We start from the raw sequence: 23,625 nt of genomic DNA, 5'->3' as shown, positions 1-23,625 counted from the left end.
AAAACTTAAGTCTTTTGGACTTAGTTTTGGACTTTAACCAGGCAGTTCTCACAAGCAGATATGCTTTGATTAAGCCGCTGTAGCTCTGGTTGCAGGTTTAAGGTTTTAGCCTTAAACTTGAGTCTTTTGCAGCTTTGACCGGTAAAGGTAAAAATCAGGACTGTACCGTCGTCAACACCCTTAATCTTCACTGTCCCTGCTGACACAACTTTTGAGTTATAAAGCTTCTTCAAAACATCACTCCTGACCTTTCCTTGGTCTAATGCTTTTTATGTGATGCCGTTTGTTCACCAGTATCCTCTAAAATATCACCGATACCTTCAGAGAACAGCTGGAGTTAAAATTAAATTGCACCCATGGCGGACTATCCAAGTTTCAAAGTATAATGTGATGGATACAAACAGCACAATTTTTGAGATTTATATTTGTAAAAGAACATTTAACCATTTATCATTTTCCTTCTTTACTAGTATGCTCTACTTAGTGATGGTCTATCACAAAAAGAACACTGTCATAATAACTTGGGGTATTTCAATGCTTCCTCAAGGCGCTACCCAAGTGTTGCGTAAAGCACAAAACAGAGCAATTTGTTCCAGAAATCATTTTTTAATCAAGCAAAGTGACACGAGTTGGAAATGAAAGTTCCTCCTTAAAATTGTCTTTACATTTTTATAAACTTACCCGATGCTGAAAAAACCCATTTCAGGAACCCCACATTATCTTTTGGTGTGGTGCCTTTCAAGTTTTCCACTGGTGCAAAGGCTGGGGGTAAAGCCCAGATCCTGCACATAACTCTAAAACTGAATTGTAAATGAGTCAGCTTGATAAAATTGGGTTTCTTCAAGTTTCAGACAGATTTATATTTAGAAGAAAAATAGTTATCGAACACTTAGAAAATAGAAGTCATTCTAGATACAAAAACAGGATTTTAAACATTTAAAAACCAACATGAACAACTTTAGATATTTGCAGGTGATGCTTAGTTCTAAATAAAGTCAGAAAATACTATACATGTGTAATCTTTAAATATGTATTGCTAATAAAAAAGGACAAAACTTAGCTTTCTTGCTTGGTTGAAAAACTATACAGTCAGTATGTCAGGACAAATACGAACATAAAAATCATTTGTAAGTGGATTTACATTACAATGTACATTGCTGAATTAAGTTACAATACAAACTGCGTTCAAACAGCACAGCTGCCAGCGTCTTGGCAAATACAGCCAATCTATCCAATAACTGAATCATTACCGAGGCTATACAGAAACATGACCGGAACAGCCTGTTGAAAGTTATACTGATAACTGTTACTTACAAAAGAAGCTCAACAGTTAAGTTAGTAAAAGATTAGCTACTTGTGTAGTAGGCATTTCAAATAACCATGACTGGTGGCTTTTTAATTCACACATACAAAGAGCATATGATTGTTTACTGTTTCAGAGAGTGAACCTGATCATCAGTTCAACCCTCTTCAGTCAAACTCTGAATATTTCCGTTGAAGACTTTGTCAGAAAAGTGTTCAAAGTCATTGTCAAAATCCCGTTCTTCTCAAAGGCACTGTCTGTCGTTGCATCTGGAAAAAAAAAAGAGAAAGAAACCGTATTGGAGCTTTTGCAGAGAGTTGTAAGTAAAACCGACTGTGAATAGTTGCTTTAGGGTGCCATTCTTAACGCAACCTTTCTGGATACACTGAAGTGCCTGGTTCAGTAACAAGTTCAAGACCTTAAATCAGACTATTCCAGGTCACTTTGCGAGACCAAAATTATTTATTTTAATTCAGAGGTTTAATTTTTGGAGTTTTAGTTCTAACTAAAAATGATTGAGTGGATTTTAACAATCATCTTTGTATTTGGAGGAAAGCTTGGAAGTCTGCAAACACCTTCCCAACTGTGATGTGGAGGAGTGACGACACGATGTGATGGGAGTTACAACTTTGGCAAAAATGGGTTTTCTAAATAAACTATGAAAAAGCATACTGCAAAACTGGTTTCGAAGTGGCTTAAGGACAACAAAGCCAAGATTTTTGAGCTACCATCACTTAGTGAAGATGTGTGGGTCTTATAACTTTGGTAATCCAACCTAACCTAAAACAGGGAAAGTTTAGTTTGGGTTGATGTCAAACCCCAGGCTTCATTTAAATTACAAGACATCTAAAACCAACAAAAAGCGTCAAACATAGTTTCTCACCAGTTATAAAAACGAGAAAACGAGACGATACATGTTGGACTTGCAGTCGGAGCAGACATGCCAGATAATCTGGTTGATCTCTAGTCATCTGGTCACACTCGTGGTAAGGCAAGACATCCAGTATACCAGCATCTTGGCACCAGTACATCAACAGCTTCTTCTCGTTTGCCTCTTCACTCGACCTGGATTAAATGTTCAGAAAGGTAAAGCTTTAACATAAGACTATCATTAAGACAATCTGTCTGACATTTAAATAGATAACCGTTACAAAACATAAAGAAAAACAAAGTTTAACTGAGTCATATTGGAGTTTTAAAGTCACGTTCACAAATATTCACAATAGGACCAATTGGTACATGCATGAGGACACATGATTTGGCTGAGGGAACAAACCAAAACAACCATTTCATGCAAAATTAGATAAGGTTACAGTTTTAGCCTAAATTGATTAAACCTTTACATGTGAATTGTTTTATTTAGAGAAGGGAAAACCTTTGTTTAGTCTCTTGACAATACGCCTTAGATTCTCTGTGAGGTGCAGGCCAGTTTAGTTTGCCAATCACCAGCAGATGACAAGGTGCCACAAACCATCACTGACTGTGGAAACTTCAGACTGCACCTGAAGCAACATGGATTCTCTCCACTCTTCCTTCAGACTCTGGGAGCTTGAATTCCCAATGAAAAGTAAACCATACTTTTATCTGAAAAGATGAAAAAGATGAAACTCTCTTTCTCCTTGGCCCAGGTTGTCTCTGGTTCAGGACTAGCTCAACACGGGGAACCTCATTTTATTGAAAAACATTGAGCACTACCCATGAAACAGAGCGATCATGTTTAAACTCCTCATGAGGTAGTGCTCTGAAATATAAATGAAATATTTAGAGGATTGTTGTCCCAAGCTACCTAAACAACTAAAACAAAGCCCTGTTCCTTTATCCTTTCAGTATTCACATTTTAAAAACAAACAAAACTTGCTCAACAGGTCAGACTGCAGGGCCGTTGTGAGCCTCTTGCCAAAAATGATGTAATCAGCAGTATTTTGCCTTTACGAAATCACAAGTTTTGAGGTCAGATGAGGATAAACTGGCAAAACAACGTAAACCACCAAAAAAAAGTGTCCTGAGTTTTAAGTTTCCTTGTGGTGCAAAATGAAGAAGCATCGTGGATAATTAAGAGTAAAATCGATCGGCGAACAAGATCGGTTTAACAGGTACCGGCCAATTTCCGATTACCCAAATACGGCGTGATCGATCGGTGGCTCTTGATGCACTGACTCCACTCTCAGTCCACTCCTTGAGAAGCTCCCCCAAAATTCTTGAATGAATTTGGCTTCGCGTTTGTCTCAAGCCTCAGGTTATCGCTGTAACAGATACAACTTTTCACCCTTTTTCCTTCGACTCAACTCTCTAATTATGCTTGGATATAGCACTTGGTGAACAACCAGCTTCTTCAGCATTGACCTTTTGTGGCTTGTCCTACGTTTGGAGAATGTCAATGACTGCTGAACATTTGTCAAGTCAGCAGTCGTCCCCAGGACTGTGTGTCCTGCTGACCTGGACTGAGAAACCATTTACAGGCTCAGAAAACCTTAGCAGGTGTTTTGAGTTAATTAACTGTTCATGATGCGACACCATGAGTTTCCAAAACGTAACTTTTTCACAATTTTCAGAAAATAATGGAGAGATAATCTATTAGTCATTAGTCATCAAATGACAAGATACAATAGATTAAATATTTCACTACCTGTAATGAATCTAAATGACATACGGTTTTCACTTTATGAAAAAACACTGAACTTTTTCAAGATATTAAATTGTTTTGACATGTGTCTGCACTTGAGGAAAACATTCCAGTCAAAATAACTAAAATAAGCAAAAACCAATACTTGTATAACAAGTGTGACGTGCCAAGAGAAAGAAGTGACTATTTTTTAAAGAAATGAAACCAACCTTGCGTTTTCTTTCAGGCGACGGCTGTCTCTGTAGTGCAGCATCCATTTCCACTTCCCCATCCTGCTGAGCTCTTGCAAGATTTTGGAGATTTTTTTCATGTTGCCTGCCAGTTCACACAAAGTTGATACCGTTAGTTAAACTAGGAGAAGGAGGTTCTTTAAGAACCACTGAAAAGGATTCAGTTAGGTAAACATACCGACGCTGAGGGGCTCCAGCACGGCTCTGTCAAACATTACAAAGCCAGCCCGGATGAACAGCTCTTGGTGGGTGAGATTGATGACATCATCTGGTTCATCGATACCAGCAAACAGCACACCTGGACTCATCTTGAGCTTGAGCAAATGTGGAATCTGAAAAGTTGAGAGCAGTCATTAACTCCTGGCCCTATGTCCTATCAGATGTCGATTTGCTTCGCTCGCTTATTCCTTTACCTTACAAATGTGCTCTGCAATATCCTCGTTTCTGAGGATAATGAGTAGCGATGAAGAACCGCCCTCGCCAAGGAAGAATTCAAATGGCTGCACAGCAGTGTGGCCCTCTGTTTCCAGCTGAGCCTTTAAAAAGGTAGGAAACAAACAAATAAAAAAAAAGACAACTTATAAATAAACCGCTGCCATAAGTGAATTTTTTTATTGGTTTGGCATAAACATTAAAAGGAAACGTGTGCAATTTTAGGCCTGAATAGACATGAAGATATCTATATCCAAGATCTACCAATATTGTATATATAAAATATATTTTCCCACCCTTTGCACATGTATAAGGTGAATGGATTAAGGTTAAATTTGTCGATTTGACACCTTGTGGCTGTTCTAGTGTTAAATTTCCCAGCTCTGCTTCACCTTGTTATGAAATTAAGATAGGAAAGTAGCTGATATGACAGGAAGAAGTGAACAGACAGAGAAGGTTTTTTTTCTCTAATAATACCCTTTACGGCTGATAAACACAGAAATACCATCGACTCCTCTCGGTGGAAATAGAGCACCTTCACAGCCTGTTCGTGAGTGTTACAGTTTATTGCAAAATCATTTCAAAAGAAAGACTGTTAGTTGATGATGTGACTAAAATTACGCACCAACATTACTATAGGGAAAAACTGAGCCTAATATAAAAGGTGTGTACGAAAGGTGACAAAACAGCTCCATGGCTATCTCATATCAAAAATGAATCTGCTGCCGTTGTTGGTCAGACTTTGGTAGTTTCCATAATGCTGAGTGAAAACAAAATGTGCCAGAAGTTCAGGCCATCATTTCTGGAGTTCTGCCAGAAATTGTGCACCAACAAAATGTGTCTTTGCTTTAAGTATTAAAAAAAAAACAAACAAGTGGTCTTATTTTATTTTGTCCTTTTTCTAATTTGGTTTCAAAAACCAGAAATGAATAAAAAAATAAACTCCGCATCATTATTCATTTGGTGGAAGATAATTCAGTGAAAGGGTTACCCACAATAGTCACTTCAGTAAATGAGATTACGTCTGTAAAAAAAAAAAAAAAAAAAAAAAAAAGTCTTGGCACACCATCATGCTGATCATCATCACCCTCTACTATTCCCATGTAGAAAGCATTTTTCAAATCAACAACTTGATGAAATAAACATCCTGCACTCTCATATATCCTTGCAAGTGGAAAGAGCTGGTCTAGTGGTTCCTTGATCCGATAGAAAGCCAAATCACTGCTTTTCAATATGAGGCTTGACTGTCACCTGGAGTCTTATCTCCAGTACCATAGTGATTAGTTAACCAGTGAAACAGAGATGTATTATTCTACTATGAATAGAAAACATCCTCTGGTTACCCCCTATTGAAAGAGGGACCACCACCCAGCCAATTAAGTCTCAAGAAGATACTTGGCAGCTTGCTGATTGAGAATATACACCATTTATACAATGTAATACCTTTAATCCAAGGCATTGCCACAACACAAAGTATTAAAACCAAGCTACTTGAAAGTCATTTTACCTTTGTGTCTTTGAAGAAGATGTCATCAGATGTCACCATTATGAAGAATCTGTACTTTGTTTTACAGGATTTCTTCACAACTGCATTCAGATTACTCCGGAAGGTCTCACCTAGCTCTTTCTTCATTTGATCACAGAAGTCAAAATGGATACTTTTGTCAGTTCTCGGGTCGCTCTGATGACCTTTTCTGCTTTTAGATCTGGGTGGGACCTTTTTGGCAGAGCAAACATCAAGCATCCTTGCATTGTAGAGTCTAGCACATTCTGCAGTAATCGCAGAAATCCCAGGTTGCTCCATTGGGTTGCCATTTTCCTGAGACAGAGCATGGATCACCTTTCGTTCCTCTGTGAAAGCCGTCTGGTCCTTACTGTTAGACATATCCACCTGTATCTTTTGTCTAACAAGAGGGGCGTCCAAAAACTCCATTGAATCTTCTTGCTCCTCAAGTTTGGAAAAGCTGATAGTCAGAGGACTGGTACAAGACGCTGAACTGTTATGAGTACCCGGTTGAGAGAAGGGTTCCTTTTTACTCCTTTTCAAAAGATTTTTCATCTGTTCTGAAAAGATGAGGCACTCTTGCTCCATTGATGCTCGGGTGATGTCATTCTGAAGGTACCTTTGAGAGAGCTGCTCCAGAAAAGAGTAGGGCCTCTTCTGACCAGAATTAAAGACTGTGCACTTGAGTGAACCTTGAGGACATGCAATGCGACTGTCACTTATAGTTTCATATTTGTGACAAGTCAGTAACTTGTCTGAGCTGTCTTTCTGAGTAACATGTATGATTATATTCTCAACTGTCCCATTTACAGTATAGTCCATAAACTTGGGGTCTTGATCCCCCAATTCAGGGAAACTTTCTTCAGATGTAGAGCATCGCACAGATGATGTAGGTGATGATGAAATTTGGTTGAGCTTTGACATGGTTCTTCTGTAGTTCTGAGGAGGAGAATTTGATAGGGAATCTGTGTCGTCCTCTGTGTCAGATTCACTGGAGGTTGTGTTTGCCAACCAAAGGGTTTTGGAAGAAGGCTCACAGGCACTATGATTACTATCAAGTTGATCAGACCTTTCTTTAAAAAACTGCTTTGTCTCCTTCAAAATCTTGGAATTTGGTGATAAGTATTTGACAGAATTACCACTAGCTTCTTTACACTGGGAGGTAGATTTAGGATCTATGTCTTTTGACTGCCAATGCGCCTGACTTTCCTCGCTTTTAGATGGTTTTACTGCCATGACTGGACCCCGAGAATATGGGCGGCATTCATTACTTACATTTGGTTTTTCCTCCTCTTGTAAAACTTCCCCTGAGAGAAAAGATTTGTGGGGAGGAAAATCTGGGTCCGCTAGTGTCTCCTGGTGGTTAGGACTCTCAATGAATTCGTTTAAACTTCGCAAAACCCGTAGCGTTCTTATTTTGATATCAGGACAAAGGCCAACAGGGGGATTTGGATTAGTGTTAACTGTAGAAGTTTGGAATTTTTTATTAAAAGGAAGATCATCTGTAGGTGGTGAGTTTTCAGTCACATTTTGGTCGTCCTCATAATCAGTGAGATCACCGGTGTTTCTGCTGGGGCTTGAACATAAGTTTAAATCATGAGGTTTTTCATCTACAGTAGGAGTTGGGGACCTGCTATCAAATTCTTCCCTAAACATTTCTGGTGTATAGGTTTCATCAAGAAGTGATGATTTGCGAGGGGACAGTTCTCCCTCATTGCCAACATTTGATGCGATAGACATTTTGTCAGGCAGTGCAGCTATAGTTTTAGTAGCGTCACTAATTAAGGGTATTGGTTCCTGATCTTGAACAACTTTTTCTACCCTGTCTTCAGGAGGTACAACATAGACCTCAACCACATCTTTGGGTGAGTGAGTTGGATTTAGAACCAAATTCAAACTTTTGCTCAACCTGCTACTTGTTTTATCAGTTTTTGAATCAGTCTCGTCAGTAAGCTGCTCATCTACCTCACACACATTATTGCCTTGACATTTGGATGGGGACTCCTGTACTTCTAGTAGAGTTTGCTCAAGATTTTTCGCTTTACATTCAGAATTGGATTCCAAACTTTGGTCTGAAGTTTCCATTTTGTTTGGGGATTCAACACTGTCCTTTTCCTGAGGAAAACATGGAGCTGGGGGAGAGTCATAGCTCCTCTCACATGAAATGGGCAACACCACCTTCTGACAGTCTGTATTGCTTATATCCAAGTTTTCCTGTGATGCAGTGTCTTTAAGTTCAGGTGCAATTTCTGATGGAGTGCCAACAGTTTCAAAGGAGGGACTTCCATGTTTAGACACACTGGGATTTACACACAGCGAAGAATCTTCCATGCTGGCTGACAATGGCAGCTGTTCATCTACTTGACTATCCTCTGAAATGTAACCCTGCTGTGCAAGACCTCCACACATTTTGGGTAATGACTCATTTCTCAAGTCTCTGTCAATGTCAGCATTAGAAATCCAGTTTTCGCTTTTATCACCATCTTTTTTCACACAAACATCCTCATTTTTAAAATCTTTCACTGTAGCTGTTGTGCAACAGTCCATATTTCCTTCTTGATTGTCAGTCCTGTCTCGTGAGGCTAGACCTTCCTCACTTGGCAGCTTTTCATGTACATAATTTCCATTACAAACAACATCAGATTCTTTGTTCACAGATTCATCATTTCTGTTCGCCATATCCGGAGAAGGACCTCTACTGTCATCCTGGTAGATTTCCTTCTCCTGTAGTCCCACACCTGTATGAATCACATTGCATTCTTCTCCACTGTTTACCTCCTTGTCCATAACAGATGTGGGTGAGCACAATGCATCTTGCTGGGGCAAGTTCCTTACTGTAGCCTCTTCATTTTCAATGCCAACTTTCTTGAAGCTGATGTCTTTACTGCTTTCGTGAAGCACAGGTTCAGTTCCAAGTGTAGCTCCATCAGATTGAGGCTCAAGGGGTAAATTCCTCATCATCTCTGATTGACAAAATATCCTGTCACTCTTAGAAGAAGGAGCTTCATTGTGATCAAAATGTAATAGCTTGTTTTCAGTTTCAGCTGTTTTAATCTTGATGTTTTTATCATCTTTGACCTCACTGGAAATATCGCTGAAATGCACCATCTCTTTGTTGAACTGTAAAAGAATGCGGGAAAGAAAGAAAGAAAAAAATGACATTTAAAAATTAGTACTGCCTCTGATTTAAAAATTTACCATTTAAAAATGCCAATGTTTTACAATATACAGATTACCAATAACAGTTCATAAAAACACAATTAAAACTCTGTATAAATTGTGTTCAAATGTGTAAACACACAAATTATTTTAGATAATTGCTGTACTGTGTATTGTACAGTTCGTTAATAAAGAAAATGTATAAGTAAATGTTAAAATGTCCTGTTAATTAATCCTATGACTATCATGAGTTTCTCATAAGTGGCTCAAACATTATTGTTTTAACATGAGTCAAGGAGCGTGTTGTTCCCGTTAGCATGTTCAAGTGGATCAAATAATTAGGTCATCACTTAAAATGACTGAAGCTAACAACAATACACACCCTTAGCACTTTCTTGCTAAGTCATGTCTGTTATTATCTCTCCTGGCCTGGCTGTTCAGAGAAATGACATTGGTCAATCAACATCAATTCTGTTTTACTGATTGAGTCACCCCAAAACAGAAGATTGTACCTTCACAAATGGCTGTACTGGCCATTTATTTCATTTTTACTGGTATGTCACCAAACACCAGCCTAACATGTGAATGCCAACTTCCCAATGAATGAGAATGTATATTTTTGTTAAGTAGTCCCCAGATGCTTATAATCATTCGTTCACCCTTATTGCTGAACAACTTGCAGTTGTCCATTCTAGTTTACAGAGTCTCTGACATCTCCTGAGGCATTATACCCCCTCACATTCTTTTTACGCAGGTCTTACAAGTTCGTTCAGATTCAATGGCCTTTTGGCACGGACTTTCCATCTTTTGCTCAAGTTTCAATGGGATTCAAGAAAAGGCTTTGTGCAAATCAGTAAAAAATTTGTGTGGTCTTCTAAATGTGGTTCTTTACCAGCAGTGATGTGTGTTTTGGACTATTCAGACACAGGTTCGCTGCTCTGTATGACCGGTTTTAGATCAAGATTTTCACACATCCTTCTTTCTTAACAGTGCCTCCCAAGTTGGCGAGTTCTGGGTTCCCTTCGCACTTAGGGCTCAACAATGTTTTACTGCAGGACTGGTTTTCTTTCAGCTATCAGCTTCTTCCTTCTTTCTCGAAACATACAAATTACCTTTAAAGAGCTCTAGTTTTGTCTAAACTGACTAAAGAACTTGGTTTCAGTAAGTGCAATCTGTTTCCATGCACTCCTTAGCCAAGCACATAATGGCTTTAAATAATAATTTTGGCTCCACTAGTCTTTATAGGAAAACATTCTTTTCTGTGTGGAAAGTATAAGCCGCCCCTAGGATATCCTAGGATGTTTATAAAGGTTATTTTAAGATTATATTGCTCAATTCAACAGCAAATATAGTCCATTTAATACAGTTAAAACAATGCTATTTTAGGGGACTTTGCAAGTGTTTGGAAAACAGGCAAACAGACTCAGAGTTGGCCATCTATTAGGTCTACATAAAAAAAAAAAAAAAAAAATTAATAATAAGAGAACCAAACCTGAAATTGTTCTTTTTCCTGTATGCCTGGTACTGGCTTTGTAGCACTCAATGCTTTTAAGGGCTTGTTGGACACAAGAGTCACTTTTTTGTTGGGCTGTTGCTCCACTGAAACCCTTTTAACATCAAAGTTTTTCACTGACAAATCCAAAATTCCAGTTTCTGGTTCTGAGACAGCATTGTCTTTTTTGCTGAGGTCCAACAGTTTTGAAGCATCTAGGCCTGGAGTCTCTGTCAGACTTGAAAGATCCAGAGCTGAACAGATCTCAGGCTCACGCATAATTCGGGCTGATAAAGTTCCACTGGCCACATCCAGAGATCCACTCTCCTCTGAACATTGCTGCATCAAAGTTGAATCCACTTGAAAGAACCTGGATGTTGACCGGCTATAAAACAAACCTATCCACATGTGGAAGATGAGTCGCACTTCGTCAGCAGTGTCTTGCATGGAGAAATCCCAAGGCCTATTGAAAATGGAACAAATATTATACATCACCAGGAAATGTTTAGCAAAACATGAAATTATTCTTCATTAATTACCCAAGCATCAAAATAAACATACCCGTGCAAAGCTCGGATGATGACTTTGTCCTTTGGATCACTGGTAAACCTGCTGTCTAGATTGAAGTTGTAGTTTTCTTCCCATTTTCTTGTGACTTGAATGGATTTCTCTTTCATTACATAAGTGCGAGAGTGTTTTAACTTTTGCTGGTGCTTCTGCAGATTTTCTGGAGTCTTGGTGTGTTCACTTATGTCTCTCGTACTGACAGAAGGGTGTAGTGTTTTAGCTCCATCGCCATACATTGACTGGTGATGGTTCAGCAGTCTGGTCGAACCACTTAAAGGTGGTACCTGGAAGGTTGTACCTGACAAATCCAACAGTAGAGAAGATGGGGGCAGTGAGTATGCATGATCTTTAGATATCAAAGAAACCAAATTATTTTCTGCCACAAGGGAGCATTTTGAAGGGGATTCGAGAGACTGAAGGGGTCTAGCAGCAGGATTTCTAAGCAGAGCATGGAGAACTGACTCTTGATCAGCACTGGAAAGACTTTTTGAAAGGTCACATTTCTTCACACTGTCTTTAGACATTCTTTCAAGTGTCTGATTTGGTTGTGGAGGGACTTTGTCATTACTGAGTGCCAAGTCAGCAAGTAAGTTCAACGCATCTGTAGATGTGCAAGAACTTTTCATTTTTTCCTTAACAGTCTTCCCAACAGTTTTATCACTAGTACAGTCATTGTATTTTTTTTCAGTTGTAAAACAAGCTGGAGTTTGAAAATGCAACCACCCTGTGAAGACAAAACAGAAGAGAAAAAAAGAAAATGCATGAAGGTAAAAAGTAGCACATTGAAAGCACATAAAATACACCTTTGTTTTACAATAGGAAATTTGTCACCAACAGATATTGTCATTGCTTAACAAGGGAGGTGTAAGCTTTATTTAGTCAATCATGGCATGCTTTGACATAACAAGCAAAAATGCTGCATTAGCAAAGAAACAATTTTAAAGAGCATAAAGACAGTAAAGAGTAGCAACAGCATGCTTAGGATAGTTATAGAGCTGACAGAGCCAATGAAAGAGCAAGCTGGTATTAATGTCAGACATTTGCATCACAGCCCCAAGAGTATCTAGATTTAAATAATTGAAAGACATGACTTACATTTCTTTTTAACGTTTTCAGCAGAGATGCCCTGATGCCTTTTCAGAGTCTTAATTCTACTTCTCCTTGGGAAAATTGATGGAGGCCTTTGACTTATTTGTGGCTGTTTATCTAAGGGGGTATGTTCCTCTTTCTGTGTTGAATCTTTCCTCAGAGTATCCACCTTCACGGTTTTTTGAACATTTTCTAGATTCTCTTTAGGTGTCAAGCCTAAGCAATATGCGAAAAGAGGGTCAACTGATGCCATTTTTGAACCATTGACACTTTGAGGAGTTGCATTATTACCCATGGGTGTCTCAGTGTCAGAGTTCACTTTGCTTTTCTTAAAACAAAAGTCACTTTCTTGGTCAACATCTTCCCTTTTTTGTGTTTTGGTGGGGAGGTCTAATTTTCTTTTTCGTCTTGAAAGAACCGACTTTAGCTTGCTAAGAAGGAGTTTCCCTTTTGGTGAAAGCTTGACTGGAGAAAAGATTTCAAGCTGTTTGGTTTCAGCAGTTTTTGATAAATTATTTGTGTCATCATTTCTTGGAGAAACAGAACAAAAGTTGGGAGTCAATGGTTGTCGCCCACTATAATCAATGGGTGGTGTCAAAATGTCTTCATGATCGAGCTGATGGTTTTCATCATCAACAGTGCTTGTGGATGTGGCTTCAGCAACTGCTGTCTCTGAAGCTGAGCCAAGTTGCTTATCCATTGCGACTGGGTCAGGAAGAGTTACAGGAACATCGTGCAAGACCTTTTCAGGGCACTCATCTTTTTTTGTAAGCTGCATAGACTTAACCTGATCAGAAAAATCTACAGAGCCAAAAGGAAGCAAAATCCTCCCACATTCACTCAAGACGGGCTTCAGGTCCCAGCGCTCCATTTTCTTTCTTAGAGGTAAGACCTCTAAGAAACTATCCCTTTGGAAACTCACCAGTCCAACATCTGGTTTCATCTCTTCAGTTTTGTCTGAATCAACAGCAGATCTAAGTTTGTTATTTTCTGATGATAGTTTACCAAATCTGCACTTCCGTCTGTGAAGTTTTTTCCACTTCGGTTTTAAAGAACTTCTCAACTGAGGAAGTTTTAATTCCTCACTGTGCTCCTGTGTCTCGCGGTTTAAATGTTCAACCTTAACTGTGGAGACAGCAGTTTTTAAACTATGAGTCTCGACAGAAGTCCTAGAAACCTTCTTTTTCACCACAGAATATATTCTTCGTCGTTTCTTTCTTTTTGTACTCTTTTGGTGATTGGTGACCTTAGGGAAATCCAAACACTTTTTTGCTTTGTCAGACAGATCAATGACAGAGTTTACTTCAGCTGTTTGTAACTTAGCCATGGTGGAAAGACCAGAAAAATTAAAGTCAGTATACTTGGATGTTGATACTTCATCTGGAACTTTTCGCTCTGCTGAGGTTATGCTGACAATGAACTCTGCAGGAAGATGCTCTGATGTTGGAGGAATTAGTGGGTCTTGAGCTTTTGGATCATCAGCTTTGTTTGGTTGATCAGTGAGGTGAGCGCATATTGGATCGTCTTTGGTAACAATGTCACTCTGCAAATTGTCTTGCAAAATATTCTGAGACATGGGTTTTGCAGCAATTTGAAATTCAGGACTGGGAAACCCAACATCCATAGAAACCCCAATATTACCAAGCGCTTGCTCAGCCGGTGACTGGTCTTCTGCTTCCATACAAACTGGGCTACTTGGCGCCTCCTCTGGTGATGACAGACAGATGTAGACATCATCATCAAGCTCCTCTCCTCGCTCCTTTTGTCCTGATGCCAATATCTCTGAAACCTTAGCTATTGGAAGTTGGAAAGAGTCTGGTTTGCTCAGGTATGACTTAAAGGTTTCCCATGTTCTGTTATTCCACTCAGGAGACAAATAGAGATGTCTGTGCGCTTCAGCCACGTCATATTGATCTGGAAACATCCCTAGCTCCCTTGAAGGTCTTGAAGGACTTGAAGAAAATCCTGGATTTATTAAAGTGGCATAGCTTTGCATGTGTTCAGTCAAGACTTCACAAAGTTCATCCTTTGGATCCATGGACATTTTCTCAGCTTCGCCCTCGGCGTAACTTAGCACTGGTAGAATATGTAGAATTTCAGACGACAGGGGACCGTTTTTCTCTCGAAATTTTGTGTCTGTGACAAATTAAAAAAAAACACACATTTTTGTGTTTAGTTTTGTAAACTTTTATGACAGAAAAACACTTGTAATTAGCCAAGTAGTTTGGACAAAAGTCTTTGCCTAGTCCTCTTTACTGAAAAGTTCAAGCTAGGCCATACAATGACTAAAAGATTTTGAACCTGCAGTCTTGCCTACAATTTTCTGCATCTTCTTGACATGTTTCTTTATTAGATACTCCTGTATTTAGCTCTACATTTCCCTGCTAAGGAAAAGCATGATACCCACAGCTGCCATCACAACGCTCAATGGGGGGGTGGTAGTGTGTTGAGGATAATTTACAGTATTAGTTCCCAGCTACACAGCCATTCATATTATGTTCCAATTGTCTAATTGTCACTCACTGGATGAGTGAGCTGTTCTTTATGTCCGTCGTAGCTTGCGGCAAACTGTAGATTTTAATTGTTATGGTTTTTCTGGAACATTGAATTTCTTTTTGCCAATCTACCATAGAGGCCAGTATTGTTAAGTGGTCCTGACAACAGTTTCACCTCCCACCTGAATATTCATACAGCTTCTATAGAGTAACTATGAGCCTCTTAGCAGCTTTCTAACTCACGATTTTCTTGCATTATGAGTAACTATAGGTGGATAGTAATTTCTTAGTAGGCTTGCATTTTCAGATTATGGATTCAACAGTGCTCAATGAGATGACAAAACATTGATATGCTTTAACATCTCAATGCTTTGTTGAAGTAACAAATCAAAGTTTGATTTCAAAGTTTGATTTGTTACTTCAAAGTTTGATTTGAAGCAATAAATCAAAGTGTGTTCCTTCAAGTCAAAGTAACAAAACTTTGATTTGAACCTCTCCACAACATTATTCCTGGCCTGAGTTTAAATAACTTTATTAGGGCAATTGGTTGCACTGGATTTAATTTAGCGTAGGAATAAGTGTAAGATAATGAACTGAATAATACATGCCAGGCATTTTAGATTTTTTTATTTTTAAGACAAAAAGTTTGAAAACCTTAGGTGGTTCAATCTAATTTGCATTTACAATGGAAATCCAGATAAAACTAGATTTGGATATTGAGTCACACAAGCAACAGGTATACCATAAATGTCAAAATGTAAAAGAACAAAAAAAATGCATTAATCACCTGTCCTTACAAATCGTGAGTCAGGAAACACAAAGAGGCCTTTCATGACCTCTGCTGAAGCAGACTCTGCATCTGGAAGAGCAAAAATGTGCAAAGTGATGCATCTGTCACATAGACAGAATTGGAGGTGCAACTGAAACTGTATACAATCTCATTTTCATAGCTTACCATCATATCTGAGGAAGTGCGATGGGTGCATTAAAATAAGAAATCCCCCATCAATCAGAGGAATAATCAGAGCCTGTGCAAATGAAAGCAATGTTTTTTTTATGTTGGAGCTAGAAATAAACTTAACCAAAAAATCAAAAGCAATCTGATGCTGCATGCAAAATGAAACATTGCAGGAATTCCCATTGCGTGTTATTATGATGATTCTTTAGACTGATATTAAAAAGTAAAACAATCCAATAAAAGTTTTACAGCTTTGGTGCATAAACTTAGTGCTGGGATTTGGATTTGATCTACATCACTTTACATTAACAACAGATTTAGTTAGTCATTTTATATAAAACAGTAACTAGGCCCGACAGACTCACAAAATCGTTCTCCTTGATCTCTGAGAGTAGCAGAGCAAATGAGCCGGCTTCGTTTGCTTCAGAGGATACAAACTCACACAAGTCGCAGTAAAAGCCGTCCAAAAAGACTGAAAGAGACCAGAAAACAAAAACATTGAACATTGGCTGCATTAACTCATCCAAAAGTCCTGGATTAAATGTGTAAAAAAAAAAAAAAAAAATTTTAAAAATGCTTGAACTTTCTTTTACCTTCCTCTGTATAGCTTGTTTCAAAAACAGTTCTTGGCAACAGGCTTCTCAGAACTGACATGTGAATGGCTTGGGTAACCTTGATCACTGATGGTCTTTAACAGAAAGGGAGAATCAAATATTAGGATACATTTTACAAATTAAAAGAAGAAACTACAGATGAGATGCTAAAATGCAGATTTAACTTACAGTTGTACAGGAATAAAGGCCACAGCAGTGGATCTGAGGTCAATATGGTAAATCTGGTTCTGTATTTGAAGCTGACCCCTCCATGGTAAGTAGTGATGAACTGAAAAAAAAAAAAAACAGCAACAAATAAATAATCTATGATCACAAGTTACAACAAAATCTGTGAAGAGTTCGTTCGTTTATTTATAGCGATTTCAGTACGTGCAAGAAGTAAAAAAGAAAAAAAAAATCACTTTTTAAAAGAATGTTATGACTATTTTTCCCTGCAACAGGTTTTAAAGGTTGAGAAGGTTTTTAAAGATAAACCTTTGAGCAACTGTGGTTTGGAGTGTTGTGATTTACAGCTTCAGAGCTTCTCTTTCAGACCCACTGGGTAGTGAAAGAGAATCACTTTTCATTTAGTGATTGTGTGTTTTGGTATTGTGATTTGAGACTGGACTGAATGTTGAGTGATTCTACATTCGGAAGCCACATATATGTAGAAATAAAAGAAAATTGGGGAGTTTAAAGGAGATAGAGAATTTGTAAATAAATTAATTTGTTTCTCAGACAATATTTCTTCCTTTATGGTGTTAGAACTTGCAAACGTACACAAACTACTAAAGGCAATTATAGTAAATTAGTATATTTAAAAAAGGTTTTTGCTACTGTTCAAATTGTACTCACCCTGTTTTTGCACCTCACTAAAAAGAGAAATTGGTACATAATTAAAAGGAGTTTAAAACTAATGTTAAATATATGTAACTAAAACAAACATGCTGTATTCAATAATACCTTTTCCCTAGTGTAACAGGTGATGCTTTTGTATCCATATATGAAAATGACACAATGGCAAATGGACATGCAGCGCTGGGAGACTGAGATGTTTCACTGCTTCCATCATGTAGCAGCTCATAAATGTAAAACTGAAAGAGATAAAATAAATGCTAGGTGCCTGGTGTTTGTAGCAAACTACAGTAACGTATTTGACACGGTTGTGACAACAGAAGCGCTTCTGAAGACTGAAATCTTTACCTGAGTTCTCTCAAAAGCAAGAAAGGAGCTGGTTTTGGAAGACACAGAAGGCAACTGGTCCGACACATGACAGTCACAGCCCACAGTGGGCTCTGTGAAATTCTGTGTGTAGTTCTCTGCGACCTTTTTAACTTTACCCTTTACCAAGACAACAAAACAATAATTAATAATCAGCGGTAATTCTTCCAAATGGATGTTCCACTGTTTGGTTTTTCAGTACCTTTGTCAGCCTGATGATGGCAATGTAACCAGATTTCCCATGATACCAACGGTTTATATCCAAACAATCAGAGTACATCGATATGTAAACACCTTTAAGAGGGGGGGAAAAAAAAGTTCACTTTAATACATGTTTTTAGAATAAAGTAAAAACAGCGACACTATCTGAGGGCCTCATAAAAGAAATGCTTTAATATTTGATGTGAAACAAGTTCCCAGAAACCTGACACACCCTGAGCAGAACAACCACACCCTGCAGAGAGGCTGTGCCACTATTGTGAGAGACACGCCTTATGCAGGAGAAGAAATGTGAATGATCTCATCGAGTTCACAAGTGGCCATAATCCCGATATTTATCTTCATGCCTCTGCTGCTAAAACATGCAGAAAACAATAGAAATACAGAAAGGAAATAACTTTGCCCCAAATCAACAAAGTTTTCATTTGTTTTTTTTGTTTGCTACAACAAATGTAATAAAAGGGATCATTTATCTGTATACTGAAAAATATTTTTTGGTATGTGAAAAATATTAATAGAAAAAGGGTAAAGGTCACTGAAAGTTTTGTAGGTTGCAAAAAAAGAGAGCAAGTCGCAAATCTGGTTTTAGTGGGAAATATGAGCAGTCAGACCGGTCAGGTGGGTTCTTTATCATTATGTTTTGTCAGCAGTTTATAGAAACAGAGTCCTGAAAATAAAAGCTGGTTTGAATGAGAGAGAAATGGACAATCTGCTGCAACTACCTTCACAATCTACGTCACACAAGAACTGGATCAAAAATCATTTTAACAACCAGAAAACTGAAGTTCACAGCACAACTATATAGATGTACATCTGAAACAATAAAGCTTTTATTTGTTTGTGCTCTTGCATTGGCCTTTTATTCCTCAGTTCACTAAAAAGGATTTCTAAGAAACAAATCATCAAAACAGATAACACTTCAACTATATATTTATGCAGAAAAATCAGAGAGACGTAATCAAGACTGCTACAGTGATTCTACTTCTGAAGTAAATACAGTTCAGAGTGGTTTGTACATATGCTTTGATTTACAGTTTCACTTTCAATTTAGGACTTTTTTCAACCCCACTTTCATTTATATACATTGATGGAACTCTGAAACTTGCTTTCACTTTCATAGGGACTACTGCACTGCGGGACGAACAACAGTGTCTTTCCACTGGGAAGACGGATGAAGACTTACTTTAAAAAAAAAAAATTTAAACGGTAAGTTCATCTAAATATCATCTATACACATATACTTAGATTTTACGTACTGCAGTTCTATTCTTATTCGCCTGGTTGCATCAGATTTCAGGGTGTGTACATGTCGTACATAGGAAATAAGACGTTTACCTTTTGCTGGATCTCCCAAAGTTGTACATGTCATGTTTCCAGAGATTACACCAGTTTGTCCAAGTGCATTAGCCTTTAAAAATATTAAAACAGTTTTTTTTTTAAATATGACCATCAGCAACATTTGATTAAACATATATCCTCTGAACTGTGTAGGTCACGGCGAAATGTACCTTGCTGCCGTCGTCAAACAACAAAAAGCCGTATGTTTCTTTGAGATCATCTTCTGAGTACCCTGCGTTTGTTTTCCTTGCTCGAAATGCGTTGTACTAATATGAAGAAGACATTCAGAAATCAATTTGAAAGCTGATACACTCGAAAGAATGTTCTATTTCGACATAGACAATATTAAAGTCGCACTTTAAGTCATTATATTTTTCAGAAAAATAGTGAAAAGGTTATTTAAATTGGCTAATATACAATACAGTGTAATATGAACTTCATTGAGTTGTGATTAGTGTTGAACAGAGGCTGTGCGGTGAGGAGGAAAAGACTGAGCTGACCTTGTTCTCCAGATCAGGATTCTTGACTAACACAGCAGACTTATATCTGAAAAACTGCTTTGACTCTTCGTACAAGTAAGCACTTTGAAGTGGAGCCAATATTTTGCTCTGAAAGACGTCCGAAGATTCCAACACGGGTATTAAAAAACCTGGTGTAAACAGAAAATATGGTCATGAGCGAATATACAAAGAGCTGGAAAATTACAGAAAACTGCAGTCAGTGAGCACGGGGAAAAAAACAGGTATTTCACAATCCTAGGACAGGCTGACGGGAGAACCAACACCTAGCATTTAGGTTTATTTAGGTTTATTTCCTTTAATATGCTTCAAAGTGGTTAAAATATTAGAAATGGATATTTCCAATTAATACCCATTAAAAGAAAAGTCCTAAAAACACTGAAGCTCGTCACCTTCACTTGAGGCTCCTCCATTTCGACTTTCCATTGCTTATGAAATCTGTCCTTCTCCCTTTGCTTGTCGTTTTAACCAATTGTCCCCGTTTCTGAACATCACAAACGACCGATAAAATCCCATTAATCCCGAAATATCCGAAGCTTTCAGAGTCCCTCGCGCTGTCGCTTCACTTCCAACTGACATGTTTCATGCGACAACCAGGAAGTTACAAAATACCCCTCGGTCCAAACACGAAGGAGCAGAAATGTCCACATTAAAATCCCTTCTTCCGCTTTCCAAAAGATACTGTAGCTTAGCTGCGATACTACATAGGTCCCCCACCAGGTTCCTGGCGTGGGCAACCAACATATGGGCTCTACGCGACGAAAAAGAAACAGAAACCTATTGAGCTTAAAGCGTCCATCTTGAAAGTGTAGACCAAACTACTGAGGCTGCTGCTGCTGCTGGAGCTATGGCGTGGCGAAGCTAGTTTGCGCCTGCAGTTCACGTCTCGTACGTCTGGTTTTTCTGCATTGCCTTTAGGAAAAATATAAGACATAACCACTCTGGCGATGTGAAGCGGAGGTGTTGGAACTTTCTCGAAGATTTATGAGGACATAGCTCGGTTTAATGTGGCTTATTATAACTATTCTTAATAGAATGAGGAAGTTAAGTAGGCTATATGTTCTATAACAGTTTGTGTATGTTCCTTATTCATATTTTCAAAATATATAATCTTTAAGTAAGCAACCGGTTTAACTTCGGCAGTACATCCTATTGGAAATGAGAAAAAACAATAATACCGTTGAAACTGGTTGGTATGTACAGTACATCAGCCTTTAGATTATCTCAATTACCAACAGGAAGTGATATTTAAAGTAAAAAAAAAAAAAAAAAAGCATAAAAAAACTGGAATCTAAACTTTAGCTGATTTAGACCTGTTTAGAGCAGTAGATTATAACCAGCATATAATCTAAGACAGTTCCCCGTTCATTTCACTAAGTTCTTTATAAATGCGGAATAGGATACCAGAACCGAGACAAACAAAATGATAAGGTGGGTGCACCTTTAAAATTGCATTTTCCTACAGGAGCAGTTTCGAATCAGATTAAGCCAACTTGAAACTGTAAGTAGTAGAACATATTTGTGGTGAGAAGTAGCTGAAGGTACTCATTGCTGTTGAAAATCGACTTCTTGCCTGGTAAGAATTTGATCAAATATCTATTGACAAGGCATTCTGTTGACGTTTGATTTTAGCTATGAGGAAAAAAGCATTAAGCTCCACATTGGTTAGAAAGAAAACATCTTTAAAAAATGACAATTTTCACTGTATCTAAAGGAGCATGTGACCGTGGTTGTTTTTTGTCTTCTCTTACAGGCTTGAATTGCTGAAGAACACAATGAAACCGTAATACTACCAACACCCAATGTGACAGAGCTAACTGTAGATTTTGGGATCAAAAGAACCAAAGGAAAGAGGATGAGAAAAATGGACCAGTTTTGTGAAAAACTAAGAAGCAATTAAAAATTGACAGATGTCAGTTGTTTTGCAAGTAAGACGATGAAACAAAATGAGTCCACATCTGTCTGTACATATAACACTGACAATAATATTTCCAGATTCAAAAGCGGCCAGTTTTGGCTAAAAAGTAATTGAATGCAGGACAAAAATATATCTTCTCTTTTTAATCAAAGAATTTAAGAAGATTGACACACCTTAAGACATTCTAAATAAATAAGAGTGCAGATGTATAGTTTTTGTAATTGTAACATTATAAAAAAATAATGACCATACATTATTAAAAATTTATTAAAGCTTAGGACATTTATGTTGCTGTTGCAGCCTTGTTTTATCCCACTGATTAACCTCTCTTTATCTGTGCACTTGAACTCAGTGAGTCATTTGATTCTCACAAATTCTGTTTTACAGGCTGTTTTTTTATTTTTTTATTTATTTTTAGCTTTGCATTAGATTTGTTTTTTCACCGTTTGTCTGAATTCTCCATCTGGACTTGCAAGTTCTTGCACATTAACATGTGTTTCGCATGGTTTACTTCTGGGTCCAATATTATTTTTGTTCATTGGCTGGCATACTGTGTTGATTATTTTTTATTTAGCAATTTCCTTCCACCACTACTACTACTTGGATTACATCCAGTTGTATTTCTCTTTTAATCATGCCTTGGTGTCCTTGTGCCTAAATTACTGTAAGACTCTTTTCACCAGTGTGACTCAAGACAAATCATAAGTTTCACACCTTCTGGTTATTCAGTGTTCATCACTAAGACTTTTCACAAAATCCAAAGTAATATTACACCTGCTCTTTACGTTGGTTCCCAGGAAACTTTAGAATTCATTTTAGAGTATTCACACTCATGGATTAAGGTCCAAATGGCAAAGGAATTGAACATCTACATCAGCTTTTGACAAAACACGTTCCATCTTGTATTGATCCCAAAGTCAGAATCTGTTGGTTGTAGCTTAAAAGCTATGGGAGTATTTTATAAGATGACTTGGGAACCAAAGTTTTGGAAACCTGGACACCAATTCTGAGCCGAACTTGTTTTTAGCCCTTTATCTCAAGAAGATATTCAGCATTCCTATACTCAAACCTAAACCACTACTACAGTAACATTACCCATGGTCTCACCACTTCCCTGTCACATATCCTTAATCCTTCTCTGAATTTTGTTCAAAATAGTAAGAAAGCCAGACCAACTTCCCATGCCACAACAGAACACACTCACTTCTTTTCAACCAACGAGATGGTTTTAAAGAAGGAAGTGACATTAAAAACCTGTGGACTCGGACAGTTCAAATTCAGATATCCTTACTGACATTTAGTTTTGGATACTGGTGGATGTGAATTGGGGTTTTGGATTGAATTTTCTCAGAAAGAAGTTGTTTTATATTAGATATCATATAAAAGGGTATTTGCAAATGATTACAGTTAAAACAAAAACCAAACAACAGTGCTATCAACATTCAAAGTGTTCAAAATCTCTACCTAAAATTGAACCTCAATATAAAACAGTATATTTTATTTTCAAAGTAAAAGTAAAATATGCTTTTATATTTAACTTTTGCTATTTTATTAATGCAACAACACATTATCAGTAGGGTAAAACTAACCTGTCTCACGACGGTCTAAACCCAGCTCATGTTCCCTATTAGTGGGTGAACAATCCAACGCTTCTGCTTCACAGTGAGAGGAAGAGCGGACGTCGAAGGATCAAAAAGCGACGTCGCTCTGAACACTTGGGATAACACAAGCCAGTTATCCCTGTGGTAACCTTTCTGACTCCTCCTGCTTAAAACCCCAAAAGTCAGAAGGATGAATACAGACCTCGTTCATGGTCTGTATTCATACTGAAAGTCAAGATCAAGCGATATTTTGCCCTTCAGCTCCAGAAGTAAAATATACTTTTACTTTAAGTAAAGTATTTGTTTTTACTTAATGTAAAAGTAAGTAAAAACAAATATATATTTTTTTGTTTTTACAAGCAAAA

General features: G+C 37.8%; 1 protein-coding gene across 2 annotated transcripts; it reads right to left on the bottom strand.

Annotated features, from left to right (window-relative positions):
- Positions 1-590: 590 nt before the first annotated feature.
- tasor2 (transcription activation suppressor family member 2) lies at positions 591-23,493 on the bottom strand. 2 transcript variants are annotated; one of them, XM_044124321.1, is made up of 22 exons: positions 20,134-23,493; positions 19,724-19,872; positions 19,394-19,489; positions 19,221-19,293; positions 17,869-17,960; positions 17,649-17,786; positions 17,409-17,539; positions 17,301-17,317; positions 16,635-16,734; positions 16,446-16,540; positions 16,218-16,324; positions 15,850-15,922; positions 15,682-15,753; positions 12,406-14,535; positions 11,305-12,034; positions 10,744-11,206; positions 6,096-9,212; positions 4,570-4,692; positions 4,335-4,488; positions 4,136-4,241; positions 2,187-2,368; positions 591-1,572 (listed from the first exon to the last, which is right to left on the bottom strand). In XM_044124321.1, exons 1-22 carry the CDS (start codon positions 20,165-20,167, stop codon positions 1,475-1,477), a joined length of 8,280 nt encoding a protein of 2,759 aa, XP_043980256.1. In that variant the 5' UTR covers positions 20,168-23,493; the 3' UTR covers positions 591-1,474. The 2 variants fall into 2 exon arrangements, with proteins under 2 accessions (XP_043980256.1, XP_043980257.1); XM_044124322.1 differs by having other exon boundaries at positions 11,305-11,608.
- Positions 23,494-23,625: the final 132 nt, after the last annotated feature.

This window comes from Gambusia affinis, linkage group LG08 (assembly GCF_019740435.1).
Source record: "Gambusia affinis linkage group LG08, SWU_Gaff_1.0, whole genome shotgun sequence".
In the NCBI taxonomy this organism is placed as follows: Eukaryota; Metazoa; Chordata; class Actinopteri; order Cyprinodontiformes; family Poeciliidae; genus Gambusia; species Gambusia affinis.
This window is presented reverse-complemented; position numbering and strand designations above follow the sequence as displayed.